At 39.8% G+C, this 23,878-nt stretch overlaps 1 protein-coding gene across 1 annotated transcript in view; it reads right to left on the bottom strand.

Moving 5' to 3' along the window:
• Positions 1–23,878, bottom strand: part of DGKQ (diacylglycerol kinase theta) — a 110,294-nt gene that overhangs the window by 45,152 nt on the left and 41,264 nt on the right. Inside the window, exons 3-7 of the mRNA XM_069962207.1 lie at positions 19,872–19,974; positions 13,796–13,881; positions 6,680–6,805; positions 6,131–6,284; positions 4,365–4,433 (exon numbers count right to left, since the gene is read on the bottom strand). Of these exons, the coding sequence (XP_069818308.1) occupies positions 4,365–4,433; positions 6,131–6,284; positions 6,680–6,805; positions 13,796–13,881; positions 19,872–19,974 (538 nt within the window). The remainder of the gene's footprint in view (positions 1–4,364; positions 4,434–6,130; positions 6,285–6,679; positions 6,806–13,795; positions 13,882–19,871; positions 19,975–23,878) is intronic.

The raw sequence follows: 23,878 nt of genomic DNA on the forward strand, positions 1-23,878 counted from the left end.
CCACTCTTGTCTCCAGTTCAGGTGTGGTTTGCAATTAAGCTCCATTTACTTCAATGGAACTGAGTTTCAAATCTCACCCAATCTGGAGACAAGAGTAGAGCAAAAATGGCCATGTTTTTGTAGTACTGGATAACCCTTTTAAGCTTTAACTTCCGGGCTGATGTTTAGAGATGTTGCTTCAGTAGTGCCATATAAAGTTCTTCCCTCATGATGTCATCTATTTTGTGAAGCGCACTAGTACCTCCTGCAGCAAAACACCACAATAAAATAATGCTGCCATCCCCGTGTTCCACAGTTGGGGTAGTGGTGTTCTTAGGCTTACAAGCTTTCCCCTTTTATCTCCAAATGAAACAATGGTTATTAGGGCCAAACAGTTCAATTTTAGATTTTTCAGACCACAGGCCATGTCTCCAAAAATTAGATTTTTCTTCCTGTGTGCATTTGCAAACATTACTCTGGCTTTTTTCTTTCTTCTGGAGTAATGGCTTCTTCCTGGCAGAGATCGATACAGTTTTTGTTTTACTGTGGATAATGACACTCTCTTACCAACTCCAGCCAGCTTCTTCACAAGATCTTTTGCTTTTATTCTTGTCACATAATGACTCCGTCCTGCTCATTTATGTCAATGTGGCCGTCGGCCGCACGGCGGGCTGCACGACAGCATCCTTATCTCACTGATTCCCGACGTGCAGCCTGCCGTGTGGAAAAAAACGCGATATGAACATACCCTTACTTGTCACAACGATTTATATGTTTGTAACTACAGACACCGAAAGCTCTATGGCTAACCTTAGTTTTAAAGATAAGTGAGCCTATAGTATCTGAATAACCTGACATTGTAATGCAATTATATGAGCAGCTCTGATACTAAGCATAATAGTTCTGTCTGCAAAGCCCGATTACAGAGATCTGTTCAACTGTCTAATTAAACAGAAATCAGGTGGTTAACCACTAAAATGGCACGTGGCCTGCTCAAGGCTACCCTTAAATGTTTAATATTTATTATACAGATAGACAACAGACACTCGCTAGTTGAAGCTTCTTCATTTCTAATGAGCACTTAGCATCTATTAATAATTGATGGAAGAGGCCTTGCTTCTCCACTGGACATTTGCGCACACACAAAAAAAATACAACTAAAACCTGACAAGTGAAATAAGCCTAAGCTAAAGTGCACTTAAATGCTTCAGAATAAAACAAAAAAGCATATTTAGCCGACACAGATCAGGTAGAAAGTGAAATACAGGGCAATTATCTGGGGCCCGGTTTTCTTTTTCAAAATTTCCACACTGTTCTTAAAAATATTTTAAAGATGCCATGTCAACTAAAATCATTTGAGAGCCTGAAAGGCAGTACAGGGTGGAAGTGATGTATAGATCTGTTATACTGTATGTAACGTACCAGTATTCTATTTAGAGCTATATATAGAAACCATTCCTTGCAAGAACATTTGCTATGCTTAAAAGGATTTCCGGACACACACAAAGGAGTTGGGGAGTTCTAGGAAACTAATCCAAGGTCTACAACACATTTTAGCTAGAGCCTTTCCTGTGCCGGACCATTTCCAATGCAGAGTTTCCTTCCAGTTTTTTTGGACATTTATAGGCATGGGACAGATTAAGAATGTAACTATGTTTTTGTTTTAAGGGGTTTACATCTTGGTTTTATTGGCACTGTAGGAAATCCTGTCCTACTTTTTATTTTACATTAGACAAGACCTGCCATGAACCTTGTAAAGTAAGGCAAGTGAGAATACTCAAGTGCACCAAAAAATGTATATTTCTTGTTTATTGTCTGTTGGCAAAATAATGATTGTATAATTGGGGAAGTAATATTTCGATAGAAAACAAATCCTTCTGTGGTAAGTGGACAGTCCCCATAACTACTATTATTTGTGTTCATAGAAAAATGACCATTAGGTCACTGAATGTGTCTGGGAATACTTGGATTTAAAGAATTAGGAAATGAACCTAGTTTCTAGAACTGAACGTTGCAGTGATATTTTCCATGTCTTGTATAAAAACTTCCAGACTTCTCTAAAAAGCTGGAATCGGGCCTACTGAAAAGAATGGAAATTGTAATAAATGCAAAGAGTGAATAAACAAAATACTGCTGTCAACCGAAAACAACTGTCAACCAAATTTTGCAAGCCCATGCTGACCAATTTTTTTAGTTTTTTCTTCTGTTGTTCACCCCACCAGACAGCTGTTTGTAAGGTACATGGCACTCCTGTGAGTGCTGCAGGCTCCCCAATGTTTACACTGTCTGCAAGCCAGCTTCTAATTGAAAATACCATACTTTTTGAGCAGAGTTGTAAGTTTTGCAGCGTAGTTGGAGGGTGTAGGGTGGCCTGCTTCACCTAAATGGTATGACAATGCAACAAAATCTACTGCATTTTCATGTACGAAATGCATTTAAACAATAAATAACCTGAAGATGAAGAAACACCCAAAATCTAATACTGATTGCTTTTCTTGACCACAGGTCATCAAGACATCTAAAAGCTGGATAATCCCTTTAAATGGTGACACTGACAAGTTATACAACAAAATAGGGGCAAGGTATCATTTGCATGACCAGGCACATTTCCCTTTTAAAAGACTATCTACAAATGAATAATAAATGTAAACAGCATGTTGGATAAAGGTGGGGCTATGGCTATTGTCTACCTGGATTGCAGTAAAGCCTCTGGCACAGTTCCACATAAAGAGCTGAGAGATATGATATTTAAAATTAGACTTGAAGAGGCAGTCCAGGATTTTTTTTTTGTATTAGTGCAACATATGTTGTTATTAGATAAAAATGTAGAGGTATGTGTATGCCATGTATACCTATTTTGGGTTATGTGCCATTTATGGGTTGTCAGCTATCTTCTTATATGGTTTCCTCATGCAGCCTACATTTCTCATGATGATTTGGATTTGTAGAGACAGAAGGGATGGAGTCTCATCACTGCTATCTAAGGGCCCTACTACAATAGTGATTATCGGCCAAACAGGCCTCTATTACACTGTGTAATAGCACTAACGATTGCCAAAAAACAAGCAATAGGATAGAAGATAAGTATTCTAACTTGGAATAATAATTTAACAGCAGCTCATGTAAGATTGTGGCCCATATAATCATAAACAAAAAAAAAAGAACTAAAAAAAAAACCAACAAGAAAAGTATAGTTGCCAGATGTAAAAACCACCCTTTTAGGCAGCACAGTTAATAAATGGAAATACCATTCATAATAACAGTTACAGAAAGTCCCCTACAAAGCAAAGGAGATCATCCTAAAGAAAATGACCCGCAGAGCAGTAAAAAGGTGACTAAGACTCTCTCTATGCTGACAACTCTTTTCTATGAAGGACATAAATATGGTGCCAATATTCCAAAAGACAACAAAAGAAAAATAGTGGGCACCATCAGTATTTGCCTGAGTGCTAGACCAATGCATTTAAGACCATAATATGCAAAACAAAAGAAAAAAGCATAAGCACAAAAAGGTAGCACATAAAAAAATACCACTTTATTAGTAACAAGTATACAAAAAATATCACACAAAGACAGGAGCAATAAAAATAGGGAGACAAGCCCTAAATACCACTCTATATTAAAAATATTAAAATGTCAACATAGATCCCAACAGTGTCCTGGCTGTGACCTGTACCCACCATGACCCTCGACCACAGAACATGGTAAACAATTATCAGTTAGCCATATAACCTATCCAAAATAATAATGCGGTGTGTAGACAAAAAGAAAATGAAAAAATTATATGTGCAATGGAGAGCAGAGCATAGATCAGTGTTATCGGTGATCTATGCCAGAGAGCAGACTCTATGCATAGATGGCTGATCTGACAGGACGGAGGTAAGTGACCTACCCCCGTCCGTCAGTAGAAGTGATCAGAATCTCTATAGATCGCGGTGTTTAAGGGGTTAATGGCAACTGCCTGTCATTATCCTCGGCTCCCAGGACATCAAACCCCTCTTACAGTCAGGAACGGAGTATGTGCAGCAGGAACGTATATGTACGTACTGCTGACAAGGGGGTAAACAACTAATTTTGCTGGGGAAAGCTTAATGTAGTATTACATGACAGCCATTCATATAATATAAGGTGGTTGGTAGATTGGGTGTCTATTCTGGCTCATAGGGTTGGGGGTATCTCAATGCTCTAATAAGCCATAAGAAAAGGGTTTCTCTGTAAGGGGTTAAACATGCAGCTATGCTTTTTTCTATTGCATGCAATACAAATTATCTATGTAAAGGTAAAGCAAATTGTTAATAATAGGTACAAAAAAAAAAAAAAAGATAAAATCAAGACAGATTCTTTCAAAACATGACAAATGTAATAGTAGAACAATTGATACGTACTTGAGTCTGCAGACGTAGGGGTTTCCTTTACTGATACTTGTGCTGTTCCATCTGTTTCATTGTCCTCGTCTGTCAAAATAACAAAAGAACATTTCAATGTTGCCTATAATGTTTCTCCTTTTTTCCTTTTTATTCCCCCAGTGTATAAATAACAAGATTTAAAGATTTGGCAGAATTTTCTATGAAGGCAAACCTATTAGCAGGTTAGACCAGTCTTACCTGCTTATATGGGCTACTAGGGCATGTTACATGTATTATGAAGTTACCATTGTTATTAGAGCCACCTGGAATAACGTCACTGCACAGAGTTAAAGCTATACTCCTATTTAGTAGGCTCTGCTACAGGTACAGGCAGGTAGATGGGTGCTTTCATGGCAAAAGATCAATCAACTCATCCATTCCTGGAACACCACCACCAAAAGACTATACCTCCACCCCCTACAATAATGTTATTCAAATCCACTCTGAAATCTCCCGCTTGTATAGTAATACAGGACTGAAATACAAAACTATAATGACAATTTAAGGGTTCGTTTACACAGAAAAATTATCTGACAGATTATCTGCCAAAGATTTGAAGCCAAAGCCAGAAACAGACTATAAACAGAAATCAGGTCATAAAGGAAAGCCTGAGATTTCTCCTCTTTTCAAATCGATTCCTGGCTTTGGCTTCAAATCTTTGGCAGATAATCTGTCAGATAATCTTTGTGTAAATGCACCCTTAGGGTGGTATTACACGGGCCGAGCAGGGCCTGATAATACCTGTAAACGAGCAGCGATCTGCTAGATCATTGCTCGTTTACTGGGCCTATTACACGGCCCGATAATCGTTTGACAAGAGCTGCAAAGACATCGTTACCAATGTCCTTGCAGCCCTTGCTAAACTGGCATACATTACCCATCCACGTTCCAGGGCTGCTCCTGCCGTCTGCTTCTCCCGGGGTCCCGTGCGCGCTCTAGCTTCACAGCGGCCTGTCAGCTGGTAGGCCGCTCAGCCAATCACAGGCCGGGACCGCCGCGGCCTGTGATTGGCTGAGCGGCCTATTAGCTGACAGGCCGCTGTGAAGCTAGAGCGCGCACGGGACCCCGGGAGAAGCGGACGGCAGGAGCAGCCCTGGAACGTGGATGGGTAATGTATATCGTTAGTCGCCGGCCACGCACCGCTATTACATGCAGCGGTGCGCGGTTGGCGCCCGACGAAAATAGGGTCTAACCTATATCAACGATCAGCCGATGATCGTTGTCATCGGCTGATCGTTGCATTTATTACACGGAGCGATAATCGGCCGAATCGGGCCAATTCGGCCGATTATCGTTCCGTGTAATAGTACCCTTAGAGTGACAAAGGAAGTATTTAGAGTTGTTTCTCAACCATGTAAATGTTTGCTATATATGTCAGAGGATTTCCCAATGCTCATCTCCACTAGTTTCCAATGTGCAGGTGTAAAGTGACATATGCTGCTTCCATATTAAAAACAAAATAATAATAGTAATAGGCTAAGGGATACCATAAGAGAAATATTTTAGCATCTTCTGGGTGAAAGGGCCGCTTAAGATGTGTGACAAAGCCAGGTTATTGTGCTGTACAGAATACATTTTTTACATCTATTTAACATACACTTTTATCCAGCATGAAGAAAGAAGATTGAGTTCTAGCAGACACCTCAGGCAGCAGGTCATCTCTTAGAGAAACAAAGAATCAGACATATTGAAATTCAACATCTCTTTCCCTGTTCAGAAACTGTCACATGTAGCTCAATACAAACCATGTTCAGCTTGAAGAATCTCCGATATTCTAAAGCAGTGCATTTTGCTAAAATTCCGGGATTGTAAAACAACACAGTTTGGCGGAAGCACCATATGTCGTAGTCTTCCAAATGTACATTCATGGTTCAGTATCACATAACAAGCTGCATGTGCCTAAAATTAAAGTGAAAAAAACAAAACAAAAACATTTAGGAATGCCCACCCATACACCATCCCATACACAGATAACTCAAAACCGTTGACATGTCCACTTTAATTAGGCTCAGATAGGCTATATGTACATGGGTTGATATTATGACACTTATTTAACTTTAAAGGAATTTAAAGTTTAAAAAATTAAAGGAATTTCATAACTTGGCCTAAAAATGTTTTTGCAGAACTCAGGAAAGATCACCACTAAGGGCTGAATCAGCTACCTGTGTATAAAACTAGCTTTATTTTTACAATAGGATTAAAACAACAGAGGCAACATAGGCATAACCATGTATGCTATGTACCATGTACTGATTAGAGATGCATTCTTTTTTAAAATGTATTAGATGACACACCTGAATGCCACACCATTCACATCTCATGCCTGAAAGAACTTCGGAAGAACCACATGTTTTCTTGCAGACTTCACATCGGGCACTTGAAGACAAATTTCCTTCTCGCCAGTGATGATGATATGTGTCCTTAAGAAAAGAAAAAACAGCTTTTAAATCATACATATCAATTCAAGGAATGCCTACAACCAGTCCCAGAATGCTCATCTGGCAACTGGATTTTCCACTGTCATCAGTGGGTCACTCCGTCAGTCCCCCAGCCACGCCATCTCCTGTCCCCTTCCTTACAGGCAGATTTTTCTCCTCCCCTCCAACTTGTCTCTGCAGGCTGCAGCTTTGCCAAAAGGGAGGTGTGTTCAGTGTCAGACTGAGGTATCTGGGACATCTGGGGCCCACCAGAAGAAATGATCCTGGGGGCCCACCAAAGAACCAGTGAGAAATGACATGTCAGTCAGTGTTAGAGCAAGTTCTAAAGCTGGGGGCCCACTGGAGAATCCTCCGGTGGGCCAGTCCGACACTGGGTGTGTTGTGCCTGCACTAGATAAAAGAGATGGCCTCTCACATACAGCAGCCTGAAGCTCATCCCATACCATTTATTTACTTATTTATTAGGCTGCGTTCACACTACGTTATTGCACTCCATTTTTTTCATCTGTTTTTGGAAAAAACAGTCAACCTCATTCTTGTGTCTGTTAAAAAAACGGATTCATTTTGATCCTTTTTTTTATAATAGAAGTCAATGGAAAAACAGATCAAAACGGGTGCACACCAAGGTGTCAGTTTTTTTTCACACACATATAGAGATACACACACACACACACAGACAGACAGACAGATAGATAGATAGACAAACACACATACACATTAATTAAACAATAGATATTTAGTTTTAAATAGATTCCAATTAGCAATTTGTCTATGTAGGGGTTGGGATTTGGACATTTCTATAGATATCATGATCACTGTATTGTAGTGTACCACTTCATTTCTTTATATGATTTTTGCTAAATGACAGCAAAGAAAATTCTAGGAACAACAAAAAACTGGACCAACCATACCATGTATGACTATTTATAACCATTTAAATGTTATGTAAAGAGATCTAATTATATGTAAACGCATCTAACGCCATGGCTGCACACATGCAATTAAAAGACTAACATACCCACATTCTCCAAACCTATTGCATCAGCAGTCACTACTCCAGAGATGTTCCTATACCCCATCCTGGCATGCTAATTACGTCATGGCCACGCACACAGCGGTTCCTCGGGGACTGGCTAACAGTTTCTATCATATTATTAGTCAAATTGTTCAAGATGCCTTTAAATTACTAAAGCATTTAATCATTGACCAGAAAAGAGCTCAATGCAAACCATAATAATGTCTAAGGAAATAAAAATCAACATTTATTTTCTTAAAAAGGCACCCTGAAACCTAGTGACTCTGTCACTGCTGATTGACAGTTGTCTGACTACACACAGCAGGGATAGATAACAGCCAATCAGCAGCTGGTGGGCGGAGTTTTCTGCCTCATTTGAATATTGAAGACTACTGGGTTTACACACATAATGGAGAGGACTACTTATTGTCCATGTTATACAGAAGGATCTCTCTGAATCAGCTACACAGTGATACATCATTCTGTTCAGCTTCTCTGTCCCTTTTTTTAAGGCTACCCTGAGATAGGGCAGTATAAACCTGCTGACAGTTTTTTTAAAACCTAAAGTGAATCTGTCAGTTTACTTCTGCAGCCCTATCGGAGAGCAACATATGATGGCGGGTGATGGCCAGATCTCTGTGATATAAAAATTTATATAATTTAGAACAGGAAACCCGAGGAAAAGAATGATCCTAACAGGACCTAAATCTTATAGAAAACCTATGGGATGAGTTAAGTTGCTGCACAAAAGCTCATAACTCTGTATCCCTTCAAGAAGAATGGGATGCCATGCCTCAGCAGACAACAGACTTGTGAACAGCAAGAGACTTCGCCGTCAATCTGAAATTGATTTTCAATGGCATAAGAAAAGTTACTGAGACGCTGACATTTTTTGTTGGGGTATAGGCACCACTGTTGTTGGCTTTTGTTTTAATAAATTTAAATGTCATACTTTCATGATATATCATCACTTTAGGGTGAACTTTTTATGTGTTCTATAGATTTCACCCACAAGCCAAATATCCCTAACTTTTTGTGAGCAGTATATATTCTATGTCAGAGAATGTATTACTGTTTTAAATATTTAGTACGTATTGTAGTAACTGTGCAATATACTGAAGAAATGTTTTAAGTTCCTTTTACACATGCCGATTATTGGCAAGGAGAATTGCTAGAAATGCTCCTTTGGCTGATCAGCCCATGTAAAAGCAATCAGCTGAGGAGCAGGAAACCGCTCGCTCATCAGCTTATCGCATCTTTAGAGCAGGCCTTAGGGTTCATTCACACGTCTATAGAATTCCGTCTGTACAAGGGTGGTGTTCTGCAGACTGGACCTGGGAGCTCCCAGCTTCCAGTCACACGGCTGTGTCAGTACACTAAACAAACTTTTAAACTGTTTAGGAGCTCCCGATATCACAATTAATCATAATGCTGGCTGCTCGTCACTGTCACCAGGTAGCTCCTTCTTGTGGGGATGAGTCATCAGCAGGAGGGCTGCTCTAGGTCCTGTTACACCAGCCTCCCCCTCCTTGTCAGGTGACTCTGCTTCCTCAGCTTATCTTCTCTAGTGACATGACTCATTCACTCACTGAGTCCATGGCAGCAGGAGAGAGGGTATGAGGGGAGAGGGGAGCTGCCTATGTGCCGGAGTCCGTCAGAGGGAAGATAAACATGACATGTGACAAGTGATGGCTTGCAGTTGTTCAGCCAATGGGAGCTGAGCAAGCTGAGTCACCTGACAAGGCAGGGGTGGGGGGAGGCTAGTGTAACAGGAGAAGGAGCTGAGAGAAGAGCTTGGTGACGGTGACGACAGTAATTAGGTCTGTGTGAGTTAGGACACTTCCTGGTGGGGTGTAGGGGGGAAAAGACAGGGAAGGGAGGCAGATAGGTGATTGAAGCATATTACACAGTTATATAACTTTGTAATGTGCTTCAATTACTGGGAAAAAGTTTTTCATGGCACTTGTCCTTAAAGGACTGATGGCATACATTTACATCCTGACCTTTACAGGCTCTATGAAGCGAGCTCAAGAGCTGAGCTCGCTTCATAGAGGGTGAGGACCAGCTGCTATTAGCAGCCAGGTCTTCACAGTCAATGACGGACGGGCGCACACTATTAACCCCTTAAACGCTATGATCACGTCATGCTTGCACAATTAAGTGAAAGTGACAGGAGCAGCTCCTGTCGCTCACTGATCTGACCCCCCCCCCCGCAGCATGTCTTCTTACCTCCGATCACAGATAATACTTATCAATGCTATGCCATAGCATTGATCAGTGTATGCAATCTAATTATGACAAAAAAAAAAGTGTAAAAAAAGTTTTTAAAAAATGTGAAATCACGCCCCCCCCCCCAATAAAAGTCTAAATCCACCTCCCTTTTCCATTTTATAATTAAAATACCCAAAAATAACATATTAAATCATATTATATACTTTAGCATGCGGGATCGTTCAATCTAATAAAATATTTAACATTGTTGTTCCCACATGTTGAATACATAAACAAAATGAGGAAAAAAACACCAGGATTGTTTTTTGTTTTTTTTTACAAAAAGTGATCAAAAAGTCTCAGCTACACAAATATGGTACCAATAAATACTAGAGATCATGGCGCAAAAAATTACACCTCAAACAGCCCTGCAGTTTAAAATATAAGCGGTATAAGAATCACAATAGGGCATAATTATTTGCAATTAAAACAGTTTTGCAGTAAAAAAATAAAATAAAATAGGGCATAATTAATTGCAAATAAAACAGTTTTGCAGTAAAAAAAATTTTTTTTAAAGGCTATGGAAACATGCAGATGGTTGTGTTCAGACTGACCTATAGAATAAACAAATCATGTCAGTTTTACCTTAAAATGCATTAAGTAGAAATGGAAGCCCTCCAAAATTATGAAATATCTTTTTTTTTTCAATTGCACCCCATAGATAATATTTTTTTACAATCTGCATTTTGTGGTGTATTAAAAGGCGCCACTACAAAGTACACTTGTTCCTTGAAAAAAACAAGCCATTACTTGGCCCGGTGGATGGAAAAATAAAAATCGCTATAACTCTTAGAAGGCGAGGAGAAAAAAACGAAAATGCAAAAATGAAAATTGGCCTGCTCATTTACGCCATTTAGGGCCAGGTCATAAAAGGGTTAAAACTGTTGTTTACCAGCATCACATCCCCCTGTGCAAACAGGGGATGAGCATCCATTAGCAATGAGTTTAAATGGCTGTACAAACGATACAGGGATTGTTCGTGCAGCCTGGCCGTGTGCTGTGTGAAGATGGAAGGCAGAAACGAGTGGTGATCTCGCTGCTCGGCACTCATTTCCAGCTGTGGACAGCCCAAGATTGGTGCAGCTAAAAGGACCCTTCGGATAGTATTAGCATCCAGATAATTATTCTTATTAGTTATACCTGAAGTATAATTAGTTACCTCCTAAAGAGAACCAAACCTAAAGACATCTTCATATGAACTAATAACAAAAGTAGATTAACCATACACACTACGATCCATAGAGAATCAGCGTAACTGTGCTTATTAATATCTATCGGTAAGAAGACACTTTGGTACAAAACAGAACACTCAAGGCCCACAGTTATACAACATCCTCAAAGTATAAAGAGAAGTAAGTGTTTGAGTATATGTAAATAAGGTAAGTTCTTATACAAGTTCTAGCAATGCATACTGCAAATGAAAATGTAATGTGCCCAGAACATGGTACAACCTGTCAATGTTTAGAAGACTCTACAATAATGATGATGATACATTGTCTGGGTTCTGTTCACCTCACAATTAAGATAAGCGTTCAGCATACATACACACTCACAGACTTCATTGACCAAGCATATGCAAAAAGAGTGCTCTTCTGCATTTGTTTGGCCATTATACAGTACACTGACATGCTCACATTGAAAATATATTGTTGACCCACTTTTCAATACAATGTCTTTCAGAAAAAAAAACAATACCCACTAAATGTATAATGCAGAGTATCAGAGTCAATAGTGAACTGTCATACACACCCTGGGGAATGTGCAGCCAGTGGATGAATGCAAAGTCTTCATAAGTAGAAAATAGTAGCGTAGAGGGCACTTACCATAAAAACTTTAACTTTATTGGAAGCTTCTTAAAACCATCATATCGGGATTAGCAGCAACGAGGGAGCCATTACTTATCAGGCAGCGTGACAGCGGTTTTGCACACGTCAGTGCACATCTACAGACACTATTAACTTATGCGTCCAGAGCTATATACCCGCAAGACGGACACACATGCTGAAAACATAAATGGTTAAAATATACACACATCATAAAACACCTCATAAATGTAAATATCAATAAGCAAGACTTAATTACTTTAGATAAACATGTTCAATTCTATGCGGTCGTTCAGACCCATCTCACATGCTCATAAAATTATTTAGTATGCACCACATTCACATATGATTGCCAATATTACGTATTGAGATCTCAAAACTTAATATATGCAATCGTATGTGAATGTGGTGCATACTACATAAGTAAAGTGATACATTCACTGAATAGACAATTTTATGAGCATGTGAGATCGGTTAAATCTAAACAAGGAAGCATCAAGACTGATAGCCCATGTAAATGAAAAACATGAAGGGAAAACTAATGTGCTAAAATTCATGGGACTAAAGAAGATTAAAAATAGCTCGGGAAATGACATTAATAAAAGGCTAGTGCATGAGGAAGCCAAGTACATTTTAGAGAATTACGCGCAAGGACCTGCTGGTCTGAACGGCCGCATAGAATCAAACATGTTTATCTAAAATAATTAAGTCTTGCTTATTAATATGTGCATTTAAGAGCTGTTGGTTTTATGATGTGTGTTTATCTTAACCATTTATGTTTTCAGCATGTGTGTCCATCATGCGGGTCTATAACTCTGGACACGCGTAAGTTAACAGCGTCTGTAGATGCGCACTGACATGCGCAAAAAAGCTATCACTCTTCCTCATGAGTATTGGTGCCCTTCTTGCTGCTAATCCCGATATGATGGTTTTAAAAAGTTTCCAATAAAGTTAACGTTTTTATGGTGAGTGCCCTCTACGCTACTATTTTCTACTTATGAAGACTTTTGTGTATACTATGTTGGAGTGAGCACAATTAGATATATGCTGTGACAAGCTCTGCTTCATTTACAAAATATCCAAGAGCAGTTGATTTGCTGGGTATAGTAGTGCCGGTCACTTTGTCTTTTTGGAACTGTTCATGAATGCAACAAAGAGCCACTTTGCGGCCGCACAACTCATGGAGCCTTATAAAAGCTAATAGGGCAATTACATAGCAAATCTATGAATTTGCCTAATCTATTAAAGTCTGCAACAACTTAAAAAATCAGTCACACAAACTAAAACTACACTTAGGGCCCTTTTACATGGCCCAATATGGGGACATGCAAGGATGCAACTGAGCACCAATGAATAAGATTGGCGCTCATTTGCAGTGTCTTTAAAAAGGCATGATTTAATTGCAAGGCTGGGCCACAAAATCACTGTATCATTGGCTGCACACCCCCTGCGGGCAATAGCGATACATTTGACTGATTGCTGATGCTTTTAAACAGGAAGATTACCAGCTTATAAGTGTTTCTAGGAACATTTATCGCTGATAATCAGCCTGTGTAAAAGGGCCCAAAGTTGTGAGCAACAGCTTTCGTGTATACCTCCAAATACTGGTGTAATCTTTTACTGTACTAATGTCAGTATTGATAACAGAACAGCTCTGTTGGAAAATCATCTGTACATAATAGGAAGTCTCGGCTTTAGGCCTAGTGAATAGAGCAGAAACTACAAGATTTCAGAATTATTTCAATTATTTTAGAATCACTAATACAAGTAGCAGTTAAATGCTGTACACAACAAAAGTGACAACATGAAAGCACTGGGCAGAATAAACCTGATGTGTGTATCAAAGTGGTTTAATTAACTTACATGGTCATGTTGTCCATCATGGTGACACTGCCGACAATCACTGCAAGTAAATAAGACGCAATCTGTGTGCACATGAAGTTCACAAACTAAAAAAAAAAAAAAAAAGAAGAAAACATTATTTCTCTATCATCTACTGTTTGAATTATGGGGGGTGCATTTATCATGTGCTTCTTCTGTACAGCTGTTCTTATGCCTATAAGTAATGTTCTTGTGTGCAACAAATTTATCAACAGTCGCATGATGTTTAGTGAAATGTATGCAAGTATACTTTTTAAAAAGTTGCAGTATGTAAATGATCCTTGCCACCAAAGGACACTAAGATAAGGTGCACTCATTTCAGCATTTGTTGGGGTTTGTAAAGAAAGCTGCAAACTTTAAAGCAAATGAGTTTCTCATTATCTATATAAGAAAATGAAAGTTTTTAAGTTGACTACTAAGGGCCCCCTTCACATTGATCAGGATGTGAACTAAGGTTCCCTCAAGCGCAGTAGCAAAGCACCGGAAGGAAACTTACACTTAAACTTATGCCATTCATATGAATGGGACAGTTCAAACTATCTGGTGCTCGAATCTAGATGCCGGATACGAAGGATGGAAGAAGGCATATTGCAGCCTTATTCTGTCCGTCATCCCCAACAACTGATAGTCAATGGAAAAGAAAAAAAAAGGTTAGGATACCTCATGACAACTGATGCATTTTTGACATCAGTTATCCTTAAAAGAAGGATGTCTCATACATGTGAACACGGCCTAAGTCTTAGTAGTCTCCTACATTACAGGCAGCATTATAAAGAAACGTAACAGCAATATATAGACAGCTAAAAACAAACAAACAAACACAGATGAGACAAAAAACAATTCAAAGCATTTGGTTCCCTCAAATTCAGCAGGGCACAATATGAAAGGTATGACCAAGCTCTTGTTTCCCCTGCACAGCTATGGGACAGAACAAAATCTAAGGAGAAATATATCATGTTCGGTCCTGCTAGTCAGGGGTATAAAAATAAGGGCGGTTACATGGTTACACCTGTCCACTTCTACCCTCTGCATAAAATGTGCAATTGGAAAAAACAAAAACATAAATGAACCCTTTTGGGATTACCTGGAATTTGCATATATTCCTAATATAATTTGGTCTGACTGTGATCTAATGCTGCGTTTACACGAAACGATAATTGGCCCGATCGTACGATTAACGATGTCGGAGTAACGATTTTTTTTTTCATAATGATCAGCGTTTAGACGGTACGATATATCGTATAGAAAAATTGTTTTGCGATCGCGCGCCCACAGCCCGGCCACCCGCTTGCAGCCCGGCCCCACGGTCAACCGCAGCCCCCTGCGCCTCCCCGATCGCCCCACCCGCCGCCACTCCGATCGCAACCCCCCCGCCGCTCCGATCGCCCCCTCCCGCCGCTCCAATCGCCATCCCCCCGCCACCGCTCCGATCTCCCCTCTTTAGCCAATCAATGCAAGGCAGCACTGATTGGCTAAAGAGGGGAGTCGGGAATTTCAAACGGCTCCTCTTCAGCCAATCAGTGCTGAAGAGGAGCACTGATTGGCTGAAGAGTAGCCGTTTGAAATTCCCGGCTCACCTCTTCAGCCAATCAGTGCACTGAAGAGGGGAGCCGGGGATGTGGAAGACCTGCTACGCGGAGCGGGTAACGTATGGTCGCAGCGGGGGCGATCGGAGCGGCGACCGGAGCGGCGGGGGGGGGGGGGGTTGGGGTCTGTAAGGACTTAGTGGTAAGATAAAAGAAGCCATGGCTGTTGGAGGGAGAGCTGGAATGCCTACCAGCATAATGACCAGCTAATGTCTATGGTAAAACATGATGGAAAATTAATTTACCGCAAAGCGATAGCTGCTGAGAATTAAACAGAAGTACTGAATGGTAGCCCCCTCCAGGAATGAGGCCCCACTGGCGTTAAAGTCTAGGCCCAAAGCATATTGATGACCTTCCAGCCAAACCATGGAGTGTCAGATTTGGATAAGGGTAAGGAAGTATTAGATTCTTTTTTTACTTTTCTCTCTCTTCCTGCCTCTTGTGTCCTTCTTCATTGGGTTACGCTGTTGGTGTTTTTTGGCTAGATGCCTTCCTCAGATTCAGCAGAACACCACTATATTGTTATATGTGATTTCAAAAAAATATTTTTATGATATTTGGGCCTTAAAAAAAAAATTACCATTTACCTAAAAAAAAATAATAATAAAAATAAAAATACAAGGTACTATGAACAGCTACTGACCATTAAGAAACATGTTTGTTGACTGATCTTTTATACAAGGCCAAAATTGGAAGTGAATAGCCACACAGTCGATATGTGTAAATGGTTCTTTCAAAAGTATAAATCAACCTTCTAAATACTTTTGTAACCGGCAATTACAGTATCTGCCAATGTAAGGGGCCGTAAATACATACTAAGATCATAAACCTTCTACACATACAGCCCTTCTGATAAAAATGTGTACCACTAATCCTTGTTCCTTTTATAAAACCTTATTGGATACCTTTCTTATGGGATATCTTTCACAGATTTCCCCTCTTCAGCTTTCTCCTACACGCTATCATTTCTGATGTTATTAAGGTTACTAGAATTTACATTGATTAGTATGCATTTTATTAAATAAAGAACGGATTTAGATCTGTGTATATAGTTTTATTTTGCTCATTACTTGATGGATACACAGAAGGGAATAGCCATGAATAATGGGGGTTGGTCAACATAAATATGTCAGGGACTGGAAAAAATAGGGCACAGAGTGTCATCAGTTGGAAAGAATCAATAAAACAGAAAATAATGCAGATATTCATGGATATCAATCTGCCAAAGATAACAAGCAGACCAATAAAACAGAATTCAATAAGCTATCTAGTATTGCATATACAGTATTTCCAAGCAATTATTTACAATATATTTTTAGAATCTTTTCATTTTATTTTATTAGTTATGCAATTAAAAACAACACGTGCATTAATCATTTGTAAAACCATGTAGTATTAACCATTAAGTCCTCATACAGTGGTCTGCGGCTATTCTGAAGCCTGTAAAAGTATGTTGAAATATGTTTTATTTTCTTTCATTTACATTTTAACCTAGGAGATTGTTATACAGGTAAGAATTCAGGAGTTGGGAGGGACTTCTCATTAAAATAAATGGGGCTGATGCTTATGACAGATATGTCAGCACCCTATTTTCTGATGTGCCTTGGAGGAATAAATGGTGATGTGAACAAGGCCTAAGAGTCACAGCAGAGGGACGAAGCTTTTTTGCCAAATGCTTCTATGTTTTTACCAACTAAAAATCTAAAATAATTTTTTTTTTTAAAAATTAAACTTTAAAATCCCAGTAGGCAATTAAAAAGTGACTGTTGTATAGAACAGAATATACATGATGTGTAAACCCAGTATGCAGGCAGATCAGTTTCTTTCTCCTGTGAATTCCTGTTACTGTAAGAAAAACTATAGGGTTGTCAAACCTGCCATTCTGGTGCATGTAATAATATACAGCACTGTCTGTTTTCCTGCCTTTGCATTCTGGGACTGACTTATGTAATTTAAGGCCATCTCTAGGGAAGTAGTTAGACTGACAATGTATTTGCACTGGTTCAGGCTGGTGTTAATGCTTTTCTATAACATACTCTGTCAATTGTTACCATATGCAAGAACCCATGAGGATAATTAGCTCTTTGCCTAGAGGGAATGCCTGTGTGATACCATTATCCTATTTGTCAGTTATCTCTTGCTGAAGATTTAGGAGAATGGCTATGCTGGATAACTGGATAAAGTTTATTAGTTACCAGCCTGCAAAAAAAACAATAAAATAAACAATAAAACAATAAAAAGGAATAAATTAGCATGTGTTATTTTAATACTCAAACCAATTACTTTTTTATTATATAACAAACAATGGATAATAAATTCTATTCAATTTTAAACAATATTCAAGTCACAGATTACCATCTACAGAATAAAGAACAACATATCTATGTACAGTTTTCACTTATAACAAATCAAACAGCATAGGTGAGTTCGTGCATTAGTGCTTCAAGCAAGAATAGGACCTCTAATTTTACAGTAGTCATAACTCTACAGGAAGTCCTTGGACAGTAAAGAATAGATCCAGTAGATCTCTGAACTGCAATGTGTTACAAAAGCCCTGATCATGTGCGAGATCCTTAGGCTGCATTCACACGTTCCATGTTCCGCACGGAACACAGATGTGGAATGCCTGTAACGGACTCTCCCTCACCCGGGAAGCATCTGTAAGAAGATGCTGGGAGTGGAGGAACTGTACAGATATGCAGCGCTCTGTAATGAATCAGCTGCGTGGCTCTGCAATTACAGCGCGGTGCATATCTGTACAGTTCCCCCACTCTCAGCATCGAATTACAGATGCTGCCCGGGCGAGGGGGAGACTCCGTTACAGGCATTCCACGTCTGTAGAAGACAGACGGAAGACCACTTGGGAAGGAGATAATTTAGAACAGTAAGAGTTCTCCAGTACAGAAAGCTCATTTTCATGTCCACTAAGGAATTCTGATTTAAAGGAATTTTTCAGCCTTAATTCACGTTCCAAACAGCTGACACTGTTAGATGCAATTAGGACAAGGAGACACATAGTACCTTTCATATATCTGCTGCATGATGCAGATAAATGCTTTTATTCTCTTGTACATGGAGTCAAAAAGGCTTTCCTAAGCTCTTAAAGGGGTACTCCAGCGGGAGGGGGCTATTTTGTGATCTGGCCAGGGAGGAGGTGGCTGAAAGAAAAGAGGTCCACTCACCTCCCCGGATCCAGCGGTGGGTCCCGTATCACTGCGCTCCGGTCCCTGGCTGCTTCCTGGTGTCTGATGCGGGCTCGAGACGTGACGTCAGCTCAGTCAGTGACAGAGGCGGGATCCGTTTCAAATCCGCTCAGATCCCGCCTCTGTCACTGACTGGCTGAGCGGAATTGAGACGTCACGTCTCGAGCCCGCGTCAGACACCAGGAAGCAGCCGGGAACTGGGGACCGGAGCGCTGCGATATGGGACCCGCCGCTCGATCTGGGGAGGTGAACGAACGTCTTTTCTCTCAGCCATCTCCTCCCTGGCCAGATCACAAAATAGCCCGTACGCTGGAGTACCCCTTTAATCTGCTGCAAGCTGGAATGTTTCCTTCTTTCCCCCCTTCCAGCATGATTGACACCTAAAAGCTATGTCCCAAGCAGGGTCAGGTATGGGAGGGGGGAGTTCAGCCTAGTGTAGTTCAGGAAAGCCTCCCTGACTCTTCAGTCTATAGAAAAAAAAGCATTTTTTTATGTTCTGGAAGGACAGACAGATATATGAAAAGTACCACATGTCCTAACAGCTAAACGTGTCAGCAGACTAACACATGAATTATTAGTTTTTTAGGTGTGTGTGTTTGAGGGGGGAGGGTGGTTGGGCATCCAACTCTGTTACCCATATGTCCTAAAGGGGGATATTAACTGTGGTTGTCCTAATGTATTAAGCCCTTTCATAAAGATGGTCACTTGTTCAGGATCTTCAATTCTAAGGTGGCATAATGTGTCAGTATCATGCCGGCAGCGAGGAAACTCTTTCAATCACAGCGCATCCCTAAATTTGCAGACGTGTGAATGCCCCCTTAGCAGAGTGGTTACAAATAGTCTCTCTCTAGAGGTCTGGTCCTGATCTACTTTAGATCTGCAGTCCATTGATTTGAATTGGCTAAGTAACTTTGGTGCAACTGCAAAGAGCCTAAAGAGTTGGTTTGGGCTCAAATCATTGTCAAAATCCCTTTCAAAGTAGGGATTGCCCAACTTGAAGAAACAATTGAAATTGATACTAAAGAATACTTTGGGGTTTTTTAACCTAATTCAGCGAAAAAAAATAGGGTGATGGTCACATAATTGCCAAAAAGTGTGATAATGGTGTGGGGCACAGCTTACTTACAGAGCAATGTTTGATCAGTAATAAGTGAATCCACTATCAACACTGTATATTTAGTTATTTTAGTATATATATTTATAAAGCCTGTTGGAAATTATTTTTCTTATTTTTACAATCAGGCAATAAACAAATATGAAAAGATATACCTTCACATCTTAAAGTCAAACTGTCTTCTAGAAGTTTTCGACAAACTGTGCAGAACTTCTTTTTGTAATGTCCTGGAGGTCGAAAACAATGTGAAACTGGAACCTGAAAACAAGAAAGATATATTTGTTTTCCACTATTGAACAGTTCTTATACAGTAGGTTTCATTAATACTGTTTGCAATTGAATCTATTTTGAGTTTGCATACTGTTTACTTATAACACAGTATATGCAAGCCTGGTCATAAGTTTAGGTTTTTGTGCAATATGTGGTAAAAAATCCTGGGCTGCTTACTCTGAGCTGTGGCTTGGACAGTGTTCAGGTTGTTCATCTACTTTGTGCCAAGATCCAAAACAAACATATTACATGTGCATCTCTAGCTAAACAATGTGAGGTGTTAACAAGCTTCTGCAAGCTTCCCCTTAAGGGAAAAACTACCTGTAGTATAAAATCAACCATATAAGGTAGACAAATATACATAGCTGCGTCTGCCAACATCACTACATTCCAATGGAAACAGAAGCAACCAGTGATCATATACACAAATGGATAAGAATGACTGAAGAATTGCTTTTAATTATAAAGCATTCATCCGTGTTGCAAGTGTCTAAGCTCATTAGTTCAGAATTTGCCTCATTATGTAATAGAAATACAGTCTTAGGATATCCACGTAAGATCTTTTTACATTAGCTGATTTCTCGGCCACCACAAATGAGCGCTTATCAGCGAGATTGGTGCTAGTCAGTAGTGCCTTTACATGGCACAAGAAAGCGAGCATCCAGGCTGCACAGACTATCCTTGTATCATTTGTGCAGCTAAGGAAAGTGACAGTATGGATATACACGTGTGCTGTCAGTTTACAGATCACACAGCAGTGCATACTTACCTATTGTGCTGCCGCTATGATCCGGCATCCTCTTCTCTGCCTCTCCCGTCAAACCAATGTCTTTAGGCCCCACCTCCTCCAGCTGTCAATCATTCTGGAGAAGGCAACGGCCTGAAAAAGCAGCAGCTAAATGGAAAAGTCGAGAAGAGGATGCTGGATCACAGCAGCGGCACACTAGGTAAGTATGTACTGCTGTGTGATCTGCAAACTGACAGGAGTATATATTCATGTCTGTGCTACCAGTTTGCCTTTATTGTTATCAGCCTGGCAGCAGCTTACCCTCCTCTTATCAAAAAATACACATGAATGTTTGATTGTGCTGAACATTCATATGAATGTTGTCCCTTAAAGGCCTTATAGTTTAAATGGGTCATCCACCATTAGAAAAACAAGGCCATTTTCTTCCAGAAACAACACAACTCTCCAGTTTGTGTGGGGTTTTGCAACTCAGTTTCACTGAAGTGAATGGTGCTTAATTGCAAACCACACCTAAACTGGAGACAAGAGTCCTCACCCAACCTTGTGTAGTATATAAAAAAAAAAACTGTGGGCTCAGCTTTCAGTGCAGGTTGATATTTTAGTTATAGATCCTAAATAGCTAAAAAACCATATAGAGAACATGGACCAACATCTCTAACAGATGCCCTACTGTTTCGGATACAGCCTGTATTCTTAATCATAGCTAACTGGCCTATTACAATCCTGCATTTTATATCCATATACTTCCATCCAAGGACATAATGACATTGGAAACACATGTTCCACACACAATTAGTAACAAAGCAATTAAGTTTAAAAACAAAGGACAATGATAACACAAATTACAAAACTTAATATAAAGTACGCCATGAAAACAAATATGAACATTTCGCCATATGTTTTGTGACGTTGTATATGTCCTGTACAGCACATTAATAATGCAAGAACAGTTCCCTGCATACACTCATGCCATCTGGTTCACAAGTTCCCAACTGGAAAATCCAAAAGGCTTCACGATTCTGAAGCCTCCGTCTGATATCCCCACCTCTCAATGGCAATGTGACACGTTCCAGAGCAAATGCCCTGAAAGTGATGGACTTCTACTGCTTTTGTGTGTAACATAGTATATGTGTTCTGCTATTAAAACGGCCTATCCGAAACAGCTATCTGGGGATGGATACCTTGCTTGGGTGGTTTCCTTGATTAGAGACGTTCCTTGGCTTGGTTGTTCCTTCCCGGAGTAAGGTCTGGCTAGTTCACTGACGTCGAGACATGTGATGGTGTCTCTGCAGTATTCTTTTGCATACTTGATTTCCAAGGGAGCAGTGTTCTAGAATACACTGACATTGAGACACGTTATGGTGTCTCTGCTGTGTTTTAGTTAACCTCCCTGAGGTCAACTAGCGTCCTTTTTTATATACATTTTGTAACACTCTGTGCAGCACAATTACATCCATTCCGGTGGGAGAGCTGGTGCCCATGCGTCGAAATTGTGGCACTAACAAGCTCTATTTCCAGGAACGTCAAATCACCAAGGAAAGATTAAAAAACAGGGCATGCACTTACTGGATACTAAATAGAGCAAGTAGGAGGGTTGATGTAAGGGATCACAGTGTTCTGCTGGGTTATAACAGGAACAGACAACAAATAACATCATTGTAAATAAACCATAGTAATGACATTTAGTCCTCAATTTGTTGCTATTAAAGGGGTTATCCAGTGCTACAAAAACATGGCCATTTTCGTTCAGAGACAACACGACTCTTGTCTCCAGTTCAGGTGCGGTTTGCCAAGCTGGAGAGTGGGTCTGTCTCTGGAAGAAAGTGGCCATGTTTTTGAAACACTGGATAACCCCTTTAAGGACATTGTACAAAACTTCTTTACATTCTGCAAGATGATCCTATATTAAATTACATTCTGTCCAAGGTTTGTAATGTGGTGTCAAGGAGAGAGTTGTAAGGTTTTGTTTTATATGTGGGCAAAGTCAATGCTGCATGTTCCAAGTGGCACCTCAATGTAAAAACTTACAATAGTAAGGAAAACAATGTGTATTGTCAAGTTATGTATAATATGTGAGAAGTCATTTATGAAGTATATAAATGATAGCTTCATTACAGTTTATGAACATTAACACAATATCAATTATTATTGTAGATCTATGCAGTATGGTTTCCAGCTGTTCCAGACTTGCCAGAATTTACTTTAATATCCAGTTCCACAGGCGATGATCTTTTCATAATGGTAAGTATTATTCACATAATCTATAAGTTCTTGTGTGTCTTGGTGCTCTCCAATACCTGGTCAGTACTACCGGTACATCGCTTTAAGTTTTTTCCATGAATAGACCAATGTCGGAGCAGGGATGCCGATGCCACGGTCCTTTTTTTTTAACCTCAGCACTTGTCTATTCCTGGGCAGCAGTTGAAAAAAAGGACCGCGGCACAGACATTCCCACACCGCCGCATGTCTATTCATGTAAAAAAATTAAAAGCGATGTACCTGATTAACTTCTTCCTATCTTCCATAAAAGAAATAGGTATCATATTTAAGGTTAAATTTGTATTACAAGCTCTGTGATAGTAGACCCATGCTCTGCAAGTAGCTGTTACTATGGGATTAGAGTTAGTAATGGTCATACAATTCAACAAGGCTGTGAAGCGATCATTTTTTATGTCCTTTAGGCCTATGTAGTCCTATTGTTGTATCCATGTTTGCCAGACAGCTTTAGGGCTGCATCCAACTTCTGCAGCCACCGGTAATCAAATGCTGCACACTCAGGCTCAAACGGATCCGAGCATGCCACAGGCTTATATGTTATCTGTTTAATGACTTAGTTCACACAGACAAAGTGATTGGCACTACCTATAAGCTAGACTTTTTCATCCTGATTTACCTCTCTGTGTGTCTTGCAAAGAATACTTCAGGCAGTGCTCTTATGCCAATACTACAACAGTTTATTGGTAATTCAAGTTATTTAAAAAAAAGGAAAAAAAAATCAGACTCACTGATCCGAAGTGAAGGTGTTATTCAAAGATCTGTGAAATACATCAATGCAGAAAGGAACACCAGGCACAGACTTAAAAGATTGCTCTACCTGATTTTTTATAACTTGAATTATCTGTTTAATGTGTTCGTTTCTTAAAA

This window comes from Dendropsophus ebraccatus, chromosome 3 (assembly GCF_027789765.1).
Source record: "Dendropsophus ebraccatus isolate aDenEbr1 chromosome 3, aDenEbr1.pat, whole genome shotgun sequence".
Classification (NCBI taxonomy): domain Eukaryota; kingdom Metazoa; phylum Chordata; class Amphibia; order Anura; family Hylidae; genus Dendropsophus; species Dendropsophus ebraccatus.